The 23896-nt window shown below is 48.0% G+C and overlaps 1 protein-coding gene across 1 annotated transcript in view; it reads left to right on the top strand.

The window, feature by feature from the left end:
- The window catches only part of lgi1b (leucine-rich, glioma inactivated 1b), a 35023-nt gene extending 28767 nt beyond the window's left edge, over positions 1 to 6256 (top strand). Inside the window, exons 6-8 of the mRNA XM_084330653.1 lie at positions 953 to 1173; positions 4946 to 5192; positions 5577 to 6256. Of these exons, the coding sequence (XP_084186779.1) occupies positions 953 to 1173; positions 4946 to 5192; positions 5577 to 5929 (821 nt within the window). The 3' untranslated portion in view covers positions 5930 to 6256. The remainder of the gene's footprint in view (positions 1 to 952; positions 1174 to 4945; positions 5193 to 5576) is intronic.
- The last annotated feature ends 17640 nt before the right edge of the window (positions 6257 to 23896 follow it).

Raw genomic sequence — 23896 nt, 5'->3', positions numbered from 1 at the left:
AATAATAATAATAATAATAATAATAATAATAATAATAATAATAATAATAATAATAATAATAATAATAATTAATAATAATAATAATAATAATAATAATAATAATAATAATAATAATAATAATAATAATAATAATAATAATGCTATAGTAACGGAGTGTATTTGAACCTGGGACCATAGGATCAGTTCACTCACAGGTGGCCGCACTAACCAGGTGAGCTAAAGGGTCAGACCCGTTAGCAGATGCTGGTTGACTGACTCCTTAGTAGTTTACACTATTATACCAACCATATACGATGTATTTACAGCACTGCAGCACAATGTACTATCCAGAATTATGAAATTGTTTCAGTGTTGTATTCTGAATGCTTAAAGGAACACGCCAACATTAGTTAGACAAGAAGATAGATATCAATTTCCTCCTCTGTGCGTTCAGTAGAAAGCTATCTGGATTCTGGCTACAAGCTAACCTAGTTTAGTACAAATTAATGGACGCGGATATGGATCAGCTAGCCTAGCTGTTGGCTAAAATCAGCTCTCTCTCTGACTTTTAAGCTAGTCTATAGTGGTCCGCTTCTGTTCATTTGTGCAAAGCTAGGCTCCTTTAATATTACATAATGAATATATATTTTTCTCTATTTTGGGGGGGGGATTGAATATATTATAATTGTAATGCAGTGTAATAAAATATAATATTCTAAAGTAGAATAGAAACTTAGGGAGGGATCCACAAAGAATGGATTGCACGGTGCTAATTGCACCCTTACTTACAAATCATTATGAATAGAAAATGGGGGACCCTGATGTAAACAAGACGAAAGTCTTTCTCTGGTCTGCATCCCCTTAACAATTGTGTGTATTGAGCTGTACTGTATTGTACCCCACCCCCCCTCTGTTTCTTTTTTACATCTCAAACTTTTATCAGATATTGTTTGTCTTTCCTCCCCTTCTTCAGGCACCTCCACGGTGGTCTGTAAGCCCATGGTGATCGACAACCTGCTGTTCGTCATCGTGGCCCAGCTGTTTGGCGGCTCGCACATCTACAAGCGGGACACGTCCGCCAACAAGTTCATCAAGATCCAGGACATCGACATCCTGAAGATCCGCAAGCCCAACGACATCGAGACCTTCCTGGTCGACGGGGAGTCGTTCTTCGTCATCGCCGACAGCTCCAAGGTCTTCCGTCCCTTTTTCTCACTTCGCTTTTTTTTTAATTATTATTATTTTTTTGTTCTCACTTTTTTTCTGTATTTTGCTCCCATCACAATTGAGTCGTTATGCCAATTCCCTTCCTAGTCGTTGCGTGCATTGTCCCACTGTCGGCCTAGGGAGGGTGTAGAACTACCACATGCCTCCTCCGATACAGTCAGCCGCTTCTTTTCACCTGACAGCAAGGACTCTCACTGGGGGAATGTAACGCGTGCAGAGGTTCATGCTATTTCCCCCCGATCCCTTCCCTGCTGAACAGGTGCCCCGACCGACCAGTAAGAACCGCAGTTTACAACGACCAGGACGCGTGAATACTTTCGGCAGCCAACATGCACTTCCGCGTTGCTCTGATTGGCCGAGCAGGCGCATGCGCATGAGCCGCGACAAGCTCCTCAGCCAGGCAGCAATACTAAACTCCGCTTAACGCAATTTATACGCATGGAAGTATTGATTACGCCGTAACGAATCATTAAAAATATATACCGTTAACGGGAATATGTTGTTTCTTTACACATATGTTGGATTATGTAATTGGTTTGTCATGACAAACCAATAAAAAATCGCGAATTAACCGGTGGCTACAACAACACACAGTAACTACATGCATCATTGTTTACAATGAACGGTGGGGCTGCTCGAAAGGACTAACCTAAAGTTAGTTGTTCACCAACAATCTACAGACACAAACAAACACAGAACCGGACTGTTATATTAAATTAATTGATTGCTGTTTAACGCGTCCAGTCCTTTCGAGATTAGCCCCACCGTTCATTGTAAACAATGATGCATGTAGTTACTGTGTGTTGTTGTAGCCACCGGTTAATTCGCGATTTTTTATTGGTTTGTCATGACAAACCAATTACATAATCTAACATATGTGTAAAGAAACAACATATTCCCGTTAACGGTATATTTTTTTAATGATTCGTTACGGCGTAATCAATACTTCCATGCGTATAAATTGCGTTAAGCTGAGTTTAGTATTCCTGCCTGGCTGAGGAGCGTGTCGCGGCTCATGCGCATGCGCGCGCTCGGCTAATCAGAGCAACGTGGAAGGGCATGTTGGCTGCCGAAAGTATTCACGAGACCAGGACACATACCCCACCGGCTTCCCACCCGCTAACACTGTCAATTGTGTTAGTAGGGACGACTGACCAAGCCGGAGGTACCGCTGACAGCTGGATTCGATCCCAGAGTCTCTGCGGTGGTAGGCGAGTGCATTCTCCACTGCGCTACCCAGCCGACCCTCTCACTTCGCTTTTATTCACATTCCCTGCTATTATTGGTTGAGTGACACCACAGGGTGGTGCAATGTTAAAGGTTTGCTATTAGAATAGTTATTGTAACCGAGAGATTTTAGCCATAGGATCCACAGGCAGCCGCACTATAACCAGCTGAGCTAAAGGGTCCGACCCAGGTGCTGATTGACTGTGACCGACTAATCCATAGTTTACATTATAATTTTTTTTATCCACTTTTTCTCCTTATTTTTTCTATTTTTTCTCCCATCCCAATTTCGTGTTTCCAATTCTCCCCTCCCCTGTCTTGAACGTTGCTCGACTATGCCCCCCACTGGTCGGTTGTAGGGAGGATAGAAACCTTGCATCACGTGTCCCCTCCGGTACACGAGGAGGCAGCCTGTCACATCTTTTCACCTGCCAGCGCGGACTCTCATTGGCGAGGTGTAACGCATGGGAGGCTCACACTACCCCCGCCATTTCGTCTCTGCTGTGCAGGCATCCCCCAACCGACCTGTAGGAGTCGCTGTCCACAACGTCCAATCTACCACCCATCGACTTCCACCCGCTGGCTCTGTCAATTGAGCCAGTATGACGGCCGGCCCAAGCCGGAGGCAATGCTGACACCCGGATTCGATACCGGAGTCTCTTGCATTGGTGACGAGCACAATCTCCGCTGCGCCACCCAGCCACCTCATAGTTTACATTATTAAGACTTTACAGTTTAAGGTGCACAGTTCTTTTTGCAAGCACATTGTGAGACACAATCTAACCATTTGTAAACTGTAAATTCTAAATGTTTAAAAAGGGTTTATAATGAGGATTGTGTTACCCAAAATTCTCAACACGGCCTCATTAAATAACGTAAATAAAGTACTAATCGACCACAGGAAAGATGGTACATCATGTACGTTGTGTTATAGCCATAAGTGATATATTGACATATTGTATAAGTAATATGGGCGTGACAGTGGCTCAGGAGGTAGAGCAGTCGCCTGGTAATCGGATGGTTCCCGGTTAGATTCCCACTCCTCCCTTGAGCAAGACACCTACTGTAACCCCTAATTGCTCCTGATGAGCAGGTTGGCACCTTGCATGGTTGCCTCTGCCGTCTGTGTGTGAATTTGTGAGTGAAAGTGAGGAACAAAAATGTTAAAGCGCTTTGGATATAAATGCACCATTTAATATATTTATTTACGTTTTGTATCGCCATTAGTCCAAAACAAGCTAGTGCTAAGCTAGGCTAGCTTGAAGCCAGATAGCTTTCTACTGAACACACAGAGAGGAATCTTCTTGTCTGACGCTGGAAAAGATGGCAAGTGCATTGTTGGCGTGTTCCATTAAGGAGAGGGATGATTAGTTGGCCTTGATTTCTGAGGCTTTCAAAGGTTGCTACTTTGTCCAGGAACGTCTGGGAACTCCTTAGTCTTTACAATTCATCTACCCATCTTGATTCCAATCGGAAGGCTACATACCACACTATGTACTTAGCATGAAGGTGATTCTGATGCTGTGAAAAGAAGCAGAGAATACATTGAAGAAAACATCTTGTACCAGTGTTGTAGTCGAGTCACTAAATCTCGAGTCTGAGTCGAGTCTCGAATCCCCAGTGTTCGAGTCTGAGTCCAAGTCTGAGTCACCAAAGAAGAGCCTGAGCTGAGTCCGAGTCCAGTCCCCATTACCCTAGTCCGAGTCCAAGTCATCAAGGTTGAGTCCACTCCACTCTGGCAGTCAAAGAGCGGACATACAAATAAAAAAAGGTCTACATTAAACATAAATGTGTTACGGCAGCGGTGGCTGAGCCCAATAGCAGAACACACAGGGAGAGAGAGAATGGAGCATTTTAGGTTCATTTTAATTCCTTGGGTACCAAGCAGACAGGACAACAGTGAATATACAGAAATGTGCGGCTTTGGGCGAGCAGGGGCGCTCGCTTGAGATTCCCAGCGACGTCCAAGCGGGCGGCGTGTAAGGAGATGGCGCGGGCCGGGAGTGATGGTCCTGGGCATAGGGAGAACAGAGGTTAGAGCAAGGCAGGCAAACAAAGACAGAGCAGCAAGGGTGGGTACGTCCTCGTACCTAGGTTGATAGGATAACACTTCGACGATGAGAGGCAGGATCCGTAGGGTTGATATCGGGGTCGGTGACGAGCGGATGACTCTCAGCTGTGCTGATTGCCGCCAGGTGACAGCGTGGGAACGCTGGGGTCGGAAGCTGCCCATATAAGGGTGTGGAAGCAGGAGGAGAGAGAGAGGCTCTCGCCGTGATTGTGACAAAATGACACGCAGCGGTCACCATTTCAAAGGGAGTTTACTAGCCATCAATATCTTATGCCAAATGATTAGGGCCTATTACAAAAAAATAAATAACTCTATTTATCAAAAGTCAGAGTCCTTGTCTGCACCTTCCGAGTGCGAGTCCAAGTCCAAGTCAAGAGTCCTGAAAATCAGTCCAGGACTCGAGTACTACAACACTGTCTTGTACGTGTGGTTTTCCTACAGGCGGGCTCCACCACAGTGTACAAGTGGAACGGCAACGGATTCTACTCCCACCAGTCTCTCCATCCATGGTACCGGGACACGGATGTGGAGTACCTGGAGATCTCCAACAAGCCTCACCTCATCCTGGCCAGCAGCTCCCAGAGACCCGTGGTCTACCAGTGGAACCGCAACCAGAAACAGTTTGACCGCAGGACAGACATACCGGATATGGAGGATGTGTTCTCCGTAAAGCACTTCCGGGTCAAAGGTGAGAAATGCACCTCGGAGTGGTGGTGGTAGGGATGATTGCGTTGATCATTGTCACCATCCTCATTAACAATGAAGACTTTCATGCTTTCATTTTGTCTTGCGTTGTAAATGCAGCGCACCCTTCCTTCCCTCTCATGTCGAGAGGAGGGAGACGGTGCGTTTCTCCAGTTATTTTGAAACATCATTGGTAACTTGTAGAAGAAAGGCCTTTGTTCGAGAAGACAGGTCAAACTAATTCAGTCATCATCATACGATGTTCTCAAATAAACTAGTAATCGTGTTTAATAATGGTGATTTGATCAGGCCCGCCCCAGACGGGCACTGCACCGGTCTAATGTAATAATAAACCAAAAAGCGCTCTGAATCATTCTTTCCCTTCAAGGTGATCTGTTCATCTGCCTGACGAGGTTCATCGGTGACTCCAAGGTGATGCGTTGGGACGGCGCCATGTTCAAGGAGGTCCAGACCGTCCCGTCGCGTGGCTCCATGGTGTTCCAGCCCGTCGCCATCGGCAACTGGCAGTACGCCATCTTGGGCAGCGACTACTCTCTGACGCAGGTCTACCAGTGGGACGGCGAGAGGGGTCGGTTCGTCCCGACGCAGGAGCTTAACATCCAGGCTCCCCGGGCCTTCGCTCAGGTCTCCATCGGCGACCGGGAGTTCCTGCTGGCCTCCAGCTTCAAGGGGAAAACTCAGATTTACGAGCATTTGATGATTGACCTGAGTAATAATTAAAACCAGCCATCCGATTAGGGTAAAATTGGGTATTTTGGAATCGATTCAAATACTTTTTTATTTTTTTTATGACTGATTGAAATTGCCTGGTACAATGCGAACAGTGAAAGTACAATAGAATAGAATAGAATAGGCTAGGATAGAATAGAATAGAATAGAATAGAATAGAATAGAATAGGATAGAATAGGATAGAATAGAATAGAATTTAATCGAATAGGATAGAAGACAATAGGTTAGGATATAATAAAATAGAATGGGTTATTATAGGATAGGATAGAATAGAAGATAATAGGTTAGGATAGAATACAATAGAATAGAATAGGTTATTATAGGATAGGATAGAATACAATGTTAGAATTTGTAGAAGTGTCAAGACTCAAACAAATACATTCCTGATGTGTAAAACCTTGTTCCTCCAAAAAGACAACTGTTCAGTGGTTAAGGGGGGCATTCACATTCATAATGACCTATTTATGAAATGCAACAACAGCTTTTGAATGGGCTTCGGGTGATCATGAAACACTCTTAAAAGGTAGGAGTTTTTGACCACTAGTTGATGAAATTGGCGCTATAGAACACGGTAGGAGAAAGGAATCCCCGAAAAGTGTTCTTCCAGCGAGCCACAAGCATGTAGAACGTAGGTGACGTAGAACGTAAAACTGCGAAGATTGGCTAAATATAATTGGAGTTACCGGGTTTTCATGAGGCATCAGTCAAATAAATTCTATTTGAAAGGAATTTTACAAATACAATATCGTCTTTATAGTCTATGGGGACAAATGTGTCAGTTCTAACGAGACCCTACTCAGTTATTGAAACTCTTATTTTGACCATCGTGGACCAGCTCCATTGATGTTGAAGTGATCGCAGGCATGGGGCGACTATTAGGCTATGAATTTATTATAGTAAAAAATAGAGAGAGGACCGTCACCTCTAGGCGTATGTCTAGATCCCATGACCCGGAGGGATGTTTTCAGGGGAATCGTCGCTCTTTGGCCTGAAGCTACAAAGCCGTAAGTCATCATAACTTTCAACTAAAAACAAAAGATGTTTATAAACCTTAACCTCAACCGTAACCCTCCCCCACTACCTACAACATGTGTAAACATCCCTAGGCTCTCAGCTATGGGATCTAGACAACTACCTTTTCACTGGGACTAATGTCAAGTCAAGTCACTTTTATTTATATAGCACAAAAGTGCTTTCCAGTCATTACAATGAAATACGTTACAATAACAAAAACAAAACGACACAGCATGTGTCGACAAAACGGTATGTAGTCAATAGAGTATTGTACCGATATACATTAAAACAAGAAAATAAGAAAAGATAGGAATAAAACAAGGCAACCTCAAACTGCACTAAAAGCCAGAGGAAAAAGCAGAGTCCTACCTCAACACCAGTGTTTCTGAAGAGGTCGCACACGACAACCACAGAAGGATAACTGACCGTTTCCTTTTCATAATATATGTTCGCTGTATACGTCAGACTCTGCACGCGCATCAAGGGGGCAAAAGGAACGTAATCCTGGTCCAAACAACGGGGCAGACTACAATATATTTGCATTTGTTAGCCATGCTAGTGATCTAAACAATCTATCCATGCCAAAGCTAGATTATGTAAAAGGTGAAAGCCTCACACTCACAGCCAATGCTGATTTGGCTAAATGACATCCAGCCGTTTTTGTTTGAAACTACTTTTAGTCAGGGGAGTGTCATGGTTTCTCCATAGAGCCCCGTCGTACTTTTTTAGCGCAGCAGCTCGCGCAGGTAGGGGGCAACTTAGTCACGTGACTCAGTTGGTATTGCTGATTGGCTCGAATAAGGTATGTTTGTATACAGCGAACAGGTCTATAGAACTAGAAGACAAGGGCATCATTATTTGTTCTCCCCCACCCAAACCTTGTTGCCTCCACTTTGGTAGGTATTCTATTGAGATCGGAAGCTGGTGAACCTTCAAGTGAGTTTTGTTTTTTCTTTGACCTTTGTTATTAAATTTTTTATAATACATCCAGAGCTTTTAGAAAGGTGTGGAATAAAAGTATTGCTCCCATCCCCTCAAATAAAGTATTGATTAATGAATTTATCATTGAAAACATTTTTGCAGGTCCAAAATGAATATTATTGTTTACATGTTGCAGGCATGTATCCCCTCCTTACTTCCTATTTCCATGGAATGCACCTGATTGGATAAATGACACACTGGTGCTCTAGTGCGACATCTAGTGGCTGAATGTTATCTATAGCACCTTTAACCAGGTATTTAGCCCATTGAGATAAGGATCTCTTTCACGAGGGTGACTGGTCAAGAAAGCAGCAGTAGACATCATAATATAAATCACAAGATAGAGAAAACTGTATACAAAACAACAAAGAACAAAGCAGCAATAAGAAGTACATGTAGAGAAGTACACATGAAATCCACATAAAACCAAAGCAATGTTTTTCTCACACTCTGTTGACACAACCGCTCCTAGCCGACACACACAGATCTCCTCTCTGTGTGTATAATTAGGTCTACATCATGATAATGAACACACTTCCTGTAATGTAGGCCAACAGCAGCCTTGGTGGTAGCCACGTGAACCCGACTCTCAAGTCCGAGTCCTGGACTGATTTTCAGGACTCGTGACTCGACTTGGACTTGAGCATTGACTGCCTTTGGACTCGGAAAGGTGCAGACTCGGACTCGGACTTGATAATTGATCAAGTTATTTATTTGTATTTATTTTTGTAATAGGCCCTAATAATTTGGCATGAGATATTGATGGCTAGTGCATTTGTTTGGCTAGTCTAGTGTGTCACAAAGTAAATAAACTCCCTTTGAAATGGTGACCGCTGTGTCATTTATGTTTAATGTAGACCTTTTTTTATTTGTATGTCAGCTCTTTGACTGCCAAAGTGGAGTGCACTCAACCTTGATGACTCAGACTCGGACTAGGGTAAGGGGGACTCGACTCAAGCTCTTCTTTGGTGACTCGGACTTGGACTCGAAAACTGGGGACTCGAGACTCGACTCGGACTCGACTACAACACTGGCTACAGGAACATACGGTTATTCTATAACCATAGTTATATGAGTATAGCGAGCGCTCAGCTCGTAGTGGAACTGTCCCTTTATCCAGTCTAATAATGAATCATTTTCTCCACATGCACACACCCATCCGCCTGGCCACACCCACATCCGCTCCTCTACATAAGCGGGGTCGTGGCCACACCATCAGCTCCTTCCCAAGTCTTTCACCACCGAAGGCGAAGACCACAGGGCCCTCTCCGAGCAGAGCGCTCGCTATACTCATATAACTATGGTTATAGAATAACCGTATGTTATATATCGTAATAGCTTACGCTCTGCTCATAGTGGAACACAGGAGCTGAGCAGAGCGGAAGCTCGACAGATGTACCCACTGAGGCCCCCCACAACCATCATAACCGGGGAAGACCCGAGCCCCCTGGACCCCCCTAGAGGAGGACGGGAGGGAATCGGATCCGACTGTGCAAAGAGGGTTTAGCACCTCAAAACGCACAGGGTGAGCAGACCGTGGGACTTACCTTCACACAGAAGGACCCGCGACCACTCAGGCACGCATCCCACATGCCACCAGGGAACGGACGGGAAGCAAAACACCCCCGTCACAGCCCCCAACATCACGGGGTCGAAGGTCAAGAACCCAACCCCGTGGCAAGGCCGTAGCAGCGGAGCATGGAGGAGGGCCCAGTCCCAGGAACAACCTGAGGGCCAGGACCCCCCGAAAAAGGGGGCCCGATGAGGTCAACGATGCCGTAGCATCGGGACCCCACCAGACGGTCACTGGTGACACCACCCCCCACATCGCCAGCGTATCGGACAGGGCCCAAACCAAGAGCAGGCCCTTCCCCCCCTTTGGCACGCCGCCCTGAAGCACTCCACAAGAGGCTACACCCCCACAACACTGTGGGGCCAGTCGGTGCGCCGGGGAGACAACCCCCAAAGAGGTTGATCCCTCAATCCAGGCAACAGGCCCCAAGAGCATAACTCGACCTGTGCCCGGAGCACTGCGGACTAGACAGGCGCCTAAGGGGTCTACATTGAGAACAGTACCCCGGCGGAAGGGGCGTTCGGAATGCTGTGCACCATGTCGTAACCTCCACAAACCCGACCCCTCCAGCGGGGTCGAGGTTCAAGAGAAGGCTGACACGATTGGCAGACGTCATGAAAGGTGCGGGGCACACTCGCGGGCAGACCGGGTCAAGCCCGTTCAACCCGAGAATCGATTCTGCTACCAACACACCGGGGAACCAACCACCCCCCTATGTTTAGTTTAACAGGAGGCGGTTGTTCCTTTAACCCACCAAAAAAAAACTCAGAAAATATAACTGCACGTATACACTGGCTATACAGGCAGTACAAGTGTTTCAGTTTTTTAAAGGGTTAACCCAGGCCAACAGGTTGACGAGAACGAGTTCGGACCTGGGCCCGGCGGACCGGGACCTACACAGGGATGCCAGAGGGGTTCAATAGAAAAAGCTCCTCGACAGCCCCCTCCCATCCCTGCCCAGCAGGGGGAGGGAGGGGTGAAAACAAATGGAGAAGGACCAGGCCCCTTAACACAGCCAAGGTACAACACAATATGGACCAAGCACATCACTGTGAAGGGCAACTCGTAGTGGCATACATATGACACACACATCCATGATATCAATCCCCGCGACGCCCAGGCCGACCCGGCATTTCCCCCCCGGAAAAGCACAAAGTACTTCGGGGTACCAGAACAGCAGATCTGCGCCCCGGCGGACAACGGGTTAACTGACCTGGTCCGGCGCGACCAGAACCAGTCCCGTGTCCTAGTCACGCCGCCATCCCCAGTCCTAAGAGGGGGGTAGGTACGCGTGTCGATCCAAAACATCACAGATGGCGCCACCAAGATGGTCAGTACGTGAATGCACTGCACCTGGTGGCCCACCCCACGGGCGTGAGACCCCTCCGCCAATGCTTTGATCTACTCCGTCATCTCCCCCCGGAGATGAACGTGAGTCGTAGAGTCTAACCTAGTACACTGGCGCTCGGTAGAGATAAAAAATCTCCTTCCCAGTCGCTCGCATAAAAAAACGCTGTTTCTATGAAATGGGCAACCAAGGTGCGCCAGCCCATGACGTGGTTCCACATCGAAAGCACCCAGGGCCAGCGCTATGTACATGTTGAGACCCATAAAACACATCAATGGTAATTCTAATAAGAAAACCAGACAACGTTCCCTCCATGCCGTCTGGGACGAGCACCAGGAAGCCGGCCAAATAAGACACAGATATGGGTCCCATATGACGCGTCTGAGGGAAAAAACCCTGTCAACACCGCTCTGTACACAAGAAGGAAGACAGAGAATCCCCCAGAGAGACTTTCCATGTGAGTAACAATTGAAAAGATATATGTAAACATTGAGCCACGTGACCAAAGGCCCAATACATATTCAAATAGAGAGCAGAGCAGAAAACAAACAGTTTCCAACGCATCGCATCACCCAACCTTGACAATGAAAGTGGTCCGTAGTACGGAGCCTGAAAGAACTCACGGAAGTCTCATGGCCAATAGAAACGCGCCCAGTGATGTATTCCATGGCCGGGGAAATCCCGTGACCCACCTATCCTAATATGGCGTGGGACCAGGGAACTCCCCCCCCCCCCCCCTTTCCCCTCCCTGTGACACGCTGACCCCACAGCTCGACAGGAAGACAGACGAACAGGAGGTCCAACCCCCTGGCCAATCAGTAAAAGGGGGGAGGGGTTTATCAGTTCACCCCCTATGACGCCACACCCCGGATACGATGAAAATAACAAGCAGCGCATGACACCAGTTGTCTAGCATGCTACATGAAAAAGCGTATATACCTCTAGGATAAAGCTTAACAGTTGCACGCCAGCCACAGACGATAAACTCGTTTGTGTAAAAGAATGGCAAAAACTGTGCGAAACTCGCCACCCGCATTTTTATACCTTTACCAAGTAAATAAAAAAACAACAGACGTTAAAGAGAGGGTCCAAAGACCTCGGTACAATAGCTACATATGTGATTACTTCTGTAGGCTAACACTCAACCTAGTTGTGGACTCGATGCCACGTTTCCCAAACGTAACAGAATACACACAACCCCCTCAGATAAAAAAGGTAAAGTTCACTCTTACTACTGCAAGAAGAACGCAGTCTTTTATGATGACAGAAGACAAGTCTTTCGACCGAGTGCTAGCCACAGGCCTTGCTAAGCACACATATATATAGCGACCAGAAAACAATTTTCAAATAAAACTGCCCCACTCCCTAAGCAAGCACACAACCCCACAGCTAGGTGAGGGTTATACATCGTATCCCCAGTATGTAGTGAATAAACACGTTTTGTAACAAAAAACAGTCCCTCACCAGGAGGGACTTTTTATTTAATAACTAAATTATATGTTGGGGGGGGGGGGGACTAGCGCCGCCTGCCGCGTGCAGAGCGCCGTTTGCCCCCACGGGGAGCCGGCCCGGAGGGACGGTGCTGGGGAGGCTCCTGGTCACGTCTATCCCTACCGTACCCTCCGGGGGCGTGGGACGACTGGCTGCAGCGGTCGCTCCCTCCACTCCTGGCCTTCTTGGCGGAAGGCCCAGCAGCGGCGGCGGTGATGGAGGCAATGGCCGCAGGCCTCTGCCGGCGTTGCTTCTTCCGGACATCACCGGTGGCATCGGGTCGGGGGAAATGGGGCTGGAGCACGGAGCGCTCCTCCTCCATCTCCCTGCAGGCTGCCGTCATCTGCTGCATGGCCGACCCGAATAGTCCAGCATCGGAGAGGGGGGCCGTGAGCAGCGGAATCCTCCTCTGGTCCGGCACCCGCGCCTGCTCCAGCCAAAGGTGGCGCTGGATGAGAGTGGCCAGGGCGCGCTCCTTCCCGGCGGCTATCGCCTGCAGCTGGGTTAGGTGCAGGTTGGCTCCAGCCGCCTGGGCGTGAAGGTACCGTTGATGGTCATCCAGTACCGACCCGCCCGCCATCAGCCCCGACATGTAGCGCGCCAGCTGCGCGATGTTGGAGGTCGCAGCCAGGCTCTGTGTCGAGGCGATGTACACCTGGTCACTCCACGACGCCAACTGCCTAGCCGACTTCCCCTGGGGAACCGGCTTCCTTAACGGCTCCCACACCATTTCGGGGCAAAGTATGGCTGCCATCGGGCTATCAAGCCGAGGCACCCCGTCCTTAAGCCCCTGGACCAAACCCACCACCCGTGTAACTGGCACGTAGGCGGGGGTAAGGCCAACGATGCGGGATATTACCTGTCCCTGTGCCACGTAAGCCTCCATTGCTGGGAAGAATGGGCAGACAACGCCTGTCTCTCTCACAGGACGACGTTGCCAGAGATGACCTATCATGTCATCAGGAACAGGTGCCGCAGTGGCTGCGGCAACGCCACGCCATTAGCGGCTGCGGTGGCCGCCATGAGCTCAGGGAACAAGGCAAGCAACTCCCCTTGCATACGTTTCTCCACGTCACTCGCGTCCCTCGCTGGGAGGCTGCACCGGCCGCCAACGTCCGACGCGGCAGATAGCTGGGCATCTCGTCTCGGGGTTGGAGGTTCTAACCCAGTCCCGGAGTACAAGGAACCCCAAGGAGACGCAGCACCCCCTGCCACTCCCCGAGGGGGAGAGTGATACGTCTCCACTGGGCCTTCGAACAAGAGAGCTCCCGCCCCCTCCATGTAATCCTCAGTTCTATGTCGTATAAGCGTCCGCTCAGCGTCTACTGCACATATCTCACTCCAGTGTATTTGCACTGAATAAAAACTCACAATGTACCTTTACATACCAACATCCGTCTGGCCACACCCCCATCTGCTACCTATATAAGCAGGGGTGTGGCCACACACTCATCTCCTTCTCAAATTTCACCACAAGAGAGTGCCTGTATACCAATCACTTGACGTGGGAAAGAAAGTATTTAGCTGAAGAAAGGAAAACAGAAGAACAAGGAGATACGTTGACATTATATCTTTATTTTCTCTCTCACTATTTTCGAGAAAATACGGCGATAATGTCTTCATCACTGGGGTGTCTGGAAGATGATGCTCATTCTGACCTCCACCGGCTTTTTCGTATTAGGGGCTCGCGTCGCTGATCTACTCCCCACCGGCACCGGCTGTTGTGAGAAACTGGTTGCTTTCTGGGCTGGGTGAGTAATGTGTTGCTATGCGGGCGCCAGTTGTCTGCTAATGCTATGGGGGTTAGCTGACAATTTTACGAAGGCCGGCCCCAGATTGGGGTCCTCTGTTCGGCCTCTTAGGCGACGGACGGAGGGTCCTGGTCTGACGCCCATAATGGTCAAACTAGTGGGCCGCGACCGAGATCTGGTTTAAACCCGGGGTTCTCTGGACGAGCAGATGCTTCTCTGTCCCGTGAAGGCCCCATCTTTCAAATGAATGAGAGATTACACCCTAAGCACGAGGAAATGTGGGTCTGGATCTTCGTTATCGGAAGATCCATGCTCAAGTCGGCTGCAGCCCGTATGGGAATTGTGCCGACTCCGCCGTATGTCTGTTAAATCACCGTTGAAAACTGTGTTGACATTTCTTTTTCTCTTCTCTCTTAGGATGAGGAGGGATTCAGGCGGCGGCCTGTCTGAAGTGTGGCTTGTTATGTCGTTGTGTACAGTTCAGGTGATAGCTGCTTAGCTTGCGTGCTAGTGTGTGGCCTACTGTTAGCCAGTCAGCTGTTAGCTGCGGCGCTAGCCCGTTGTGTTCACTAGGCTAGGAAACGTTAGCTTGTTGCTATCAGTCGGGAGCGGCTGTTAGCTTAATGCTACACTGTTGAACGTTACTGTGAGTATAACAAGCCTTAACACTCTGACTACGACGTCATCTTTGACAGAGGATGTTAGTCGACCCTACACCGGGTGCCCTGCCAGCGAGGACTTCGTCAACATGGAGAACGGCGGCTGGGTGGCGCAGCGGACATTTGCCCTCGTCACCAACGCAGGAGACGCCGGGTTCGACTTCGGCTGTCCCGTTAACCAGTGTTCACAGTCCTCTCGGCCTGCGCTCAGGGTGGAGGTAGGAGTCCTGCCGGACTTGACACTTCTTCTTTCCTTCCCTTCTAAATGTTTTGTAATAACGATGTTTTCCAAAACGTGTGTTGCTGCAATACATTGAGGATACGACGTGTGTTGTGTGTGAATTGTCTTGTCACTGGTATAGCTTCTCTCTACCTAGAAAATCGCTGTTGTTTTTTACGTGTGTAAAAATGAACTGGTTTAGTTCATGTGTGTTCATGTAACGTTAGTAACGTGGTTGAACTCACAACTAAGTGGGTTAATTAACCTGTGAAGCTATGCTTAGTGACATGTGATTGAGGAATAAATTCTTCTCTCAGCCTGTGATGACAATGAACAGCGTGTTCACATATTAACAGGGGTACCTGTTCAACCTGGTCGTATCACGGGTAAGGTAGAGAGGCAGGCACGTGCATACATAGGGGTGAAGGGGTGCCCGGGCACCTGCCTTTTTCATTTTTCATTAGAAAGTGCCCTTTTTATGCCACTTTTTTTTTTTTTTTTTTTACTGTTGCACATATAGATATACTGCCCTGCCCTTCCAAATGAAAGATGTCACTATAGAATCTAAATATTAGGTAAAGAAAGAGAAATGCCACCCCTCTTGTAAATAATAGGTCCTTCCAGCATAGGCATAGCACGTGGGTGGGTGATGATCATGAGATGATGTAAACCGTGCAGGGCCAGCAGCACAGCAGTGCACTGAACACGAAATTGATATCCAGCTGTTGTTGAGCTCACACTCGAGTCGAGACCTCTTTTTTTACAGTTACTATTTCAACTAAAACAAAGCAAGAGTACACTTCATCAGGTAAGGTATTTGCCCAACAAAATAAAATGTCGGGTTTGCAGTGCACTGTATATTTTCGTGAAACACGTCGCCAGATCACCCCTCCCCAGCCCCTCCCTGTCTTCTGCTAGTGCAGGAAAATCACGCAGCATACTCTCTCTCTCTCTCTCTCTCTCTCTCTCTCTCTCTCTCTCTCTCTCTCTCTCTCTCTCTCTCTCTCTCTCTCGCAGCTGTTGGTCTGGAGCGCATATTGTGTTATTAAAGGGACACTATGTAGTTTTGGTGACATCTATCGGTGAAACTGAATGTACCATAGACTTGTATTAACCCCAAAAATCGGGCTTGCGCGCTATGCGCGCTCGCATTGCATTTAATAATTCATGCCCTTTTCTCATTTTGGGCACCTGCCTTTCTAAAGTCCTGTGCACGTCCCTGTAGAGAGGGGTGACCCCCCCGTTTTTTTCCCTGGGGCTTCCCCCCCTCCTCTCAAACATGTTTTGTTTACAATATGACTTGACTTAAGCCTTTGCACTCCCTGCGGAGCATAGGCCACTGACGATTTCTTTCCATGTTGCGCGGTTTTTGGCCTCCCGAACGATGTTGTGTCATCCCAGTCCAGCCTCTTTCATTTCCCCTTCCCAAGAACGGCGCCAGGTGTTTCGAGGCCTGCCGCGTTTCCTCTTTCCAGGTGGGTTCCATCGTAGGGCTTGCCGGGTGATGTTTGTGTCTTCCTTTCTCAGGGTATGGCCTATCCACATCCACTTTCTCTTCTTTATTTCTTCTGGCGGGGGTAGTTGTTTTGTGCGCTCCCACAGGTCCAGATTTGTAATGACATTTGGCCATCTCACTCTTAGAATGCGGCGGAGGCAGGAATTTATGAAGGACTGTACTTTCTGATTCAGCCCTACAGTTGTCTTCCAGGTCTCGGCGCCATACAGGAGGACTGATTTAACATTGGAGTTAAAGATCCTCAGCTTTGTGTTGGTTTTTATTTCGCGAGACCTCCATACTCGACCAAGTAGGTTGTATGCCGTTCTTGCTTTTCCGATTCGCACAATATATTGTGTCACTATGTTTGTGGGGATACGATGTAGCCTTCAGCTTAAACTGCTAGGGTTGTGCTTCTGCTTGAGAAAACGATTTTTTTCCTAGGGAAAAGGTTGTTTGGTCACTGTCATATGTGCTTAGCAAGGCCTGTGGCCAATACATAATCGAGGACTTATGTCTCTCTCGTTATGAAAAACGGCGTTTCCTCTGTAGTAAGAGTGTACTTTTGCCCTTTTTTGTTGTGATGAAGGGTTGTGTGTGTCGTTGAGATCCACAACTGGGTTAGGTTTTGGCCCACAGAAGCACATGTGTAAGTCTGGTACCGGGGCTCTTAAAGGGGGTTTTTCCTTAGTAAAAATCAGATAGCAGGTTCGCACATGAGCTATGTGAAGCTGTTAAGCGCTTCATGTAGCATGCTATGACTGGTGTCATGGCTCTACTTTGTCATTACATCGTATCAGGGGTGAGGGGTCGTAAAGGGGTGAACTGGTAAACCCTTCCTCCCCCTTTTTCTGTTTGGGCAGGGGTTAAAACCCCCTGTCCTTCGGGCTTCCTGTCACGTTGCTGGTTCGGCACGTTACAGGGTAGGGGGGGGTTTCCTGGTCCCACGCTCTGAAAGATTGGGCGTGTGCACCACGGAAATTCCCCCGCCATAGAGTACGTCACTGGGCGCGTTTCTATTGGTAAGGCTTCCGTGAGTTGTTCAGGTTCCATGTTATGGTTCTGTTTCAGGGAGTTTTCAGAGCCTCCTCCTCACAGAGCTCTTCTTCAGGGAGAAGAGCCTTCTGTGAGTTCGGACCCTCCCTCCCAGTGAGGGAGCCTCCTCAGAGTTTCAGAGCCTCCTCCTCAGATTGTCAAGGTGAGTAGAACTTCAAAAAGGAGTTCTGCTCTGTTGTATGTGTATTCGATTCAATTCAATTCGATTATTGAGCTTGGTGGGTGATGCAACGCAGTAGAGACGTGGTTCTTCTGCGCTGCTCCCTACTGGTAGTGTGTGTATTGGGTCAGAGCCTCCTCCTCTGGTGTTTGGAGTCTTCTCCTCTGGGAGTTCAGAGCTCCTCCTCGGAGAGTCCTAACCCAATTGTTACATAGCTCAATGCTGCAATATGTCTTTTCAATCTATACAGCTCACGTGGGAAGTCTCTCTGGGGGTTCCCCGTTCTCTCCTTTTTGGAGTAGGTGGACGGGGTATTGTTTAGGGTTTCCCTGACTCCTCGCCTTACAGGTCTGTTGAGTCATGGGTTTCCCCTCGTCATAGGGGTACGTCGCTCACCGTCCCCTCTTATGAAGTGTGGTTGACGGGGTGGTGTTTTCCCTTAGCCGCGTCGCATGGGACCCATGTCCGTATTATTTTTTCTTTTTTCTGAAAACATGTAAAATAAAAAAAGCGGCTTCTTGTCGTTCCCCCAGGCGGCTTGGAGGAACGGTATCTGGTGTCTTGTTAGACTATCCATTGATGTGTTTTGGGTCTCGACGTGTACATAGTGCTGGCCCTGGGTGTTTCTGATAGGAATCACGCATGAGGCTTGTGCGCCTTGGTTGCTCATCATTAAAACAGCGTTTTTATGGGGCAACTGGGATGGAGTTTGTCTCTTCCGAGCGCCAGTTTACTAGCTTGTCTCGACGAATTCTCGTTCATATCTGGGGGATGTTAACGGAATAGATCAAAGCATAGGTAGAGGGGTCTCACGCCCTTGGGGTGGGCCACTGAGCCCGGTACGAACGGGACCGTCTGGGTGGCGCCCTTTATAATGTTTTAGATCGACACACGTACCTACCCCCCCTCCTAGAGTTGGGGATGTCGGCGTGATTAGGGCACAGGACTGGTTCTGGTCACGCTGGTCCAGGGCAGTTAACCCGTTGTCCGCCGGGGACGCAGATCTGCTGTTCTGGTACCCTGAGGGACTTGTGCTTTTTTCAGGGGGAAAAATGCCGGGTCGGCCCGGGTGTCACAGGGTTTGATATTATGGAGATGTTCGTTCTCCATTCTTTTCGCCCCTCTCTTCTCCCGCTTATGCATGGCTGAGAGGGGGCTGTTGAGGTGGTTTTTATAGTACTCCTCTGGCATCCCTGTGTACATCCCGGTCCGCCGGGCCCGGTCCGAAGTTGTTTTCGTCGACCCGTAGGCCTGGGATAACCCCTTTTTGAAAACTAAAACACTTGTACTGCGGTATAGCCAGTGTATACCCGCAGGTGTGTTTTGGAGTTTTTTCCTGAGGGGTTATAGGAACAACCACCGCATGTTGAACCAAGAGGGTGGTTGATTCCCTGGTGTGTTGGAGCGGAGTCAACTCCCGGGTTACCCGGTTGAGTGTGCCCCTGTGCGTTCATGACGTCTTCCAATCGTGTCAGCCTTCTCTGCCTCGGCCCCTCTAGAGCGTCGGGGATTTTTTGGTGGAGGCTTTGACATGGTGCTCAACAATGCCAGCATACGCCCCTTCTGCCGGGGTGCTGTTTTCAGTTGACCCCTTTGGCGCCTGTCTCGTCCGCAGTGCTCCAGGCTCGGGTCAAGTGCCTGCTGCCTGGATTAAGGGATTGGCCTCTTCTGGAGGTCATCTCCCCGGTGCGCTGCCTGCTCCCGCTGTAGTGTAGCCTCTTGAGTGCTTTGAGTTATAGCCATGCTGACTGCCTGAGTATGCCAGGGTCAGTGAGCCAGGCGGCGTGCTAGTGGGGAGAAGGGCCTGCTCTTGGATGGGCCCTGTCCGAATACGCTGGCGATGTGGGGGGCGGTGTCACTAGTGACCGCCTGGTGAGGTCTTGATGCTGTGGCGTCATTGGCCTCTCCGGGCCCCCTTTTTCCGGGGGGATCCAGTCCCTTCTGGGTCTGGGTCTGCCTTCGCGCTCCGCTGCTACGGCCTTGCCACAGGGTTGAGCTTTGCTCTTGACCCCATGATTTTGGGGGCGGTAACGAGGTTTGTTCCTTCCGTTCGTTCCCTGGTGGCATGCGGGTTGTGCGTGTGCGTAGTCGTGGGGTCAAGCCACGGTCTGCTCACCCTGTGCGTTGAGTTGCTCGAGTTCCTCTTTGCACAGTCGGATCCGTCTCCCTCCCGTCCTCCAATAGGGAGGGTATCCCTCCAATAGGGAGGGTCGGGGGGCTCGGTCCTCCACGGTTCTGATGGTTGTGGGGGGCCTCAGTGGGGTACATTTGTCGAGCATCAGCTCCCGCTCAGCTCCCGTTGTGCAGTAGACGCTGAGCGGAAGCTTATACGACATAGAACAGTAGGTTATGAATATAACCGTGTTCTATGAGTATAGTGACGCTCAGCGTCTAGATGCCACTGCGGCCCTTGATCTTGCCTTGTGGTGAAAGATTGAGAAGGAGATGAGTGTGTGGCCACACCCCTGCTTATATAGGTAGCAGATGGGGGTGTGGCCAGACGGATGTTGGTATGTAAAGGTACATTGTGAGTTTTTATTCAGTGCAAATACACTGGAGTGAGATATGTGCAGTAGACGCTGAGCGTCACTATACTCATAGAACACGGTTATATTCATAACCTACTGTTTCCATCGGAAATGGAGAAGAGGCAAGAGAACTCTGACTCGGCTCCAGCACAACACTAAAACCAGGCCGTTCACCCCTGCTGCTCGCCGTATTACGACGAGAGTGAGCCGAGGCGAAGAGTCTGCGACGCAAATCCCCGGCCACCAGAGGTGCTGTCTGTCCTCTGGCGGGGGAACCAGGGCCGGAACCAGGCCACCTCACAGGAGATGGTAAATGGTAAATGGTAAATGGCTGTTTTTTTACATAGCGCTTTTATCCAAAGCGCTTTACAATTTGTTACTCACATTTTACCCATTCACTCACACATTCACTCACACACCGACGGCAGAGGCAACCATGCAAGGTGCCAACCTGCTCATCGGGAGCAATTAGGGGTTAAGTGTCTTGCTCAAGGACACATCGACAAGCTGCCCGGGAGGAGCGGGAATCGAACCGGGAACCTCCGGATTGCCAGACGACTGCTCTACCTCCAGAGCCACTGTCGCCCCGAGGGCTTCAACGGCCCCTCTCCACACTCTCCACCGGGCGCCGCCCAGGCACACCTGGCTGCCACGACCGCGGAGCCAGAGACGCCCTACGACGCACGGAGGACGCTGCGATAGTGAAGCGCTGGTGGAGGGTAACGTTGTGAGCGTCTAGACCCTCCGACGGCGAAGACATTATCTCTTCGTTTTTTCGTAAATTTGCGAGAGAGAAAAAAACAAAGATACAATGTCAACGTAGCTCCTTTCCAACAACTATTTCGCACTAAACTTAAAGTGGTGTGTTACAGACACTTTTCGGTGGTGAAAATAGGGAAGGAGCTGATGGTGTGGCCACGACCCCGCTTATGTAGAGGAGCGGATGTGGGTGTGGCCAGGCGGATGGGTGTGTGCATGTGGAGAAAATTATTCATTATTAGACTGGATAAAGGGACAGTTCCACTACGAGCAGAGCGTAAGCTATCACGATATATAACTGTCTCTGGAAGTGGTTCATAAAAATAAATAAAACGGTAGCGACCCACCTGAAGACCACACGCTTCTGATCAACTTGGCACACGGGCACTAGGACGAAATAATGCTCTACACCTGGAGACTATGAAAAGATAATGCCCTTACACCTGGAAACTATGAAAAGATAATGCCCTTACACCTGGAAACTATGAAAAAAGAATGCCCTTACACCTGGAAACTATGTAAAGATAATGCCCTGCAGCTGGGTAGCACAGCGGACTAAGCGTTTGTCTACCACCGCAGAGACACTGGTATCGAATCCGGCTGTCAGCGGTGCCTCCGGCTTGGCCGGCCGTCATACTGACACAATTGGCGGTGTCAGCGGGAGGGAAGCCGGTGGGTGGTAATCTGGTCGTTGTAAACAGCGACTCCTACAGGTCGGTCAGGGCGCCTGCACAGCGAGGGAGGGAAATGGTGAAGGTAGTGTGACCTCCCACGCGTTACACTTCACCAATGAGAGTCCTCGCTGTCAGGTGAAAAGAGGCTGCTGGCTGTCTCCTATCGGAGGAAGCATGTGATAGACTTCAGGGCTCCCTAGACCGACCAGTGGGGGGCACATGCACGCAACGACCAGGAAGGGGAGGGGGGAATTGGCATAACGACTAAATTGGGATGGGAGGAAAATACAGAAAAACAGGAGGCGAAAAAGTGGATAAAAAAAAAGAAAAGATAATGCCCTTACACCTGGTAAAATCAGCAAAACGACCCAGGTGTTGGCCAAGATTTTGTCATAATGCGTGTGCGCCCAGTTATTATTAGACAATCAGAAGCATGTGGTTATGAAAATGCTGAGCTGGTGAACAAACAATTCATTATGGATTAAAAACTCTACTATTTTTGGGAAGAGGAGGCGTTGGACTGTCCGTGGTGAGTCGTTGCAGAATATTGGAATAGATTTGGTGCCTCCAGGAGGGTCGTTACGGTTTCTTGAATGAACCGGTTCTCGACTCTGTAGCACAGAGATGGGTTCACACAACTACCTCAGTATATCCTCTTTCAGGATATTTACTAATAACTATGAAATAAATTGCTAATTTGCAACAAGCTGACTCAAACAGAAAGGGTCAAATCTAGTTAGGCTGGATGCTAAAAAAATTTTATGCTAAAAACAAAATTATTAAACATTATTTTTGAAAGAATTTTCTAATAAAATGTACAGTACTTCCACAATTGAACCCTTGCGCTGAAGAGGAGTGTGAATGTGACATATCACAAGAAACGACTCATCTTTAGATAATACAGTACTCAACCTCTACTGTCTTTAAATATGAATGAACACAACACTCTAACTTACCATCTTTAGATAATAAAGTATTCAACCTCTACTATCTTTAACTATGAATGAACACAACACTATAACTTACCATCTTTAGATAATAAAGTACTCAACCTCTACTGTTTTTAACTATGAATGAACACAACACTCTAACTTACCATCTTTAGATAATAAAGTACTCAGCCTCTACTGTCTTTAACTATGAATGAACACAACACTCTAACTCACCATCTTTAGATAATAAAGTACTCAACCTCTACTGTCTTTAACTATGAATGAACACAACACTCTAACTCACCATCTTTAGATAATAAAGTATTCAACCTTGACTGTCTTTAACTATGAATGAACACAACACTCTAACTTACCATCTTTAGATAATAAAGTACTCAACCTCTACTGTCTTTAACTATGAATGAACACAACACTCTAACTCACCATCTTTAGATAATAAAGTACTCAACCTCTACTGTCTTTAACTATGAATGAACACAACACTCTAACTCACCATCTTTAGATAATAAAGTATTCAACCTTGACTGTCTTTAACTATGAATGAACACAACACTCTAACTTACCATCTTTAGATAATAAAGTACTCAACCTCTACTGTCTTTAACTATGAATGAACACAACACTCTAACTTACCATCATTAGATAATAAAGTACTCAACCTTGACTGTCTTTAACTATGAATGAACACAACACTCTAACTTACCATCTTTAGATAATAAAGTACTCAACCTCTACTGTTTTAACTATGAATGAACACAATACTCTAACTTACCATCTTTAGATAATAAAGTACTCAACCTCTACTGAACACAACACTCTAACTTACCATCTTTAGATAATAAAGTACTCAACCTCTACTGTTTTTAACTATGAATGAACACAATACTCTAACTTACCATCTTTAGATAATAAAGTACTCAACCTCTACTGAACACAACACTCTAAATTACCATCTTTAGATAATAAAGTACTCAACCTCTACTGTTCTGGTTCTTTGTCTGAGGTAGCCAATTAATATTGGCTCCCAGGTGCCCATGTTGCCCACATGCCAAGGCCCTCCCCCTCTGAAAGACGGTCGGGTGTGTGTACCTTTTCAAGCATTCTGATTGGCACCATTGTGTGAGGCAATATTAGTTGTAGAACTGTAATTTAATCCCTTTCAAATAGTAATTGGACCTTTGGTTTGATGCGAGCCATGCACTAGCCACTAACAGCACTGAACTGAAGTAAACACGGTTCTCAAAGTGGGGTCTCTGCGACCCGCAGGGACCTTGCTTTTATCTGATAATCATCAA

This window comes from Notolepis coatsorum (genome assembly GCF_963971535.1).
Source record: "Notolepis coatsorum genome assembly, chromosome: 15".
NCBI classification, from domain to species: domain Eukaryota; kingdom Metazoa; phylum Chordata; class Actinopteri; order Aulopiformes; family Paralepididae; genus Notolepis; species Notolepis coatsorum.
Note: the sequence above shows the minus strand (reverse complement) of the source record. Positions and strands in the feature narration are given on the sequence as shown.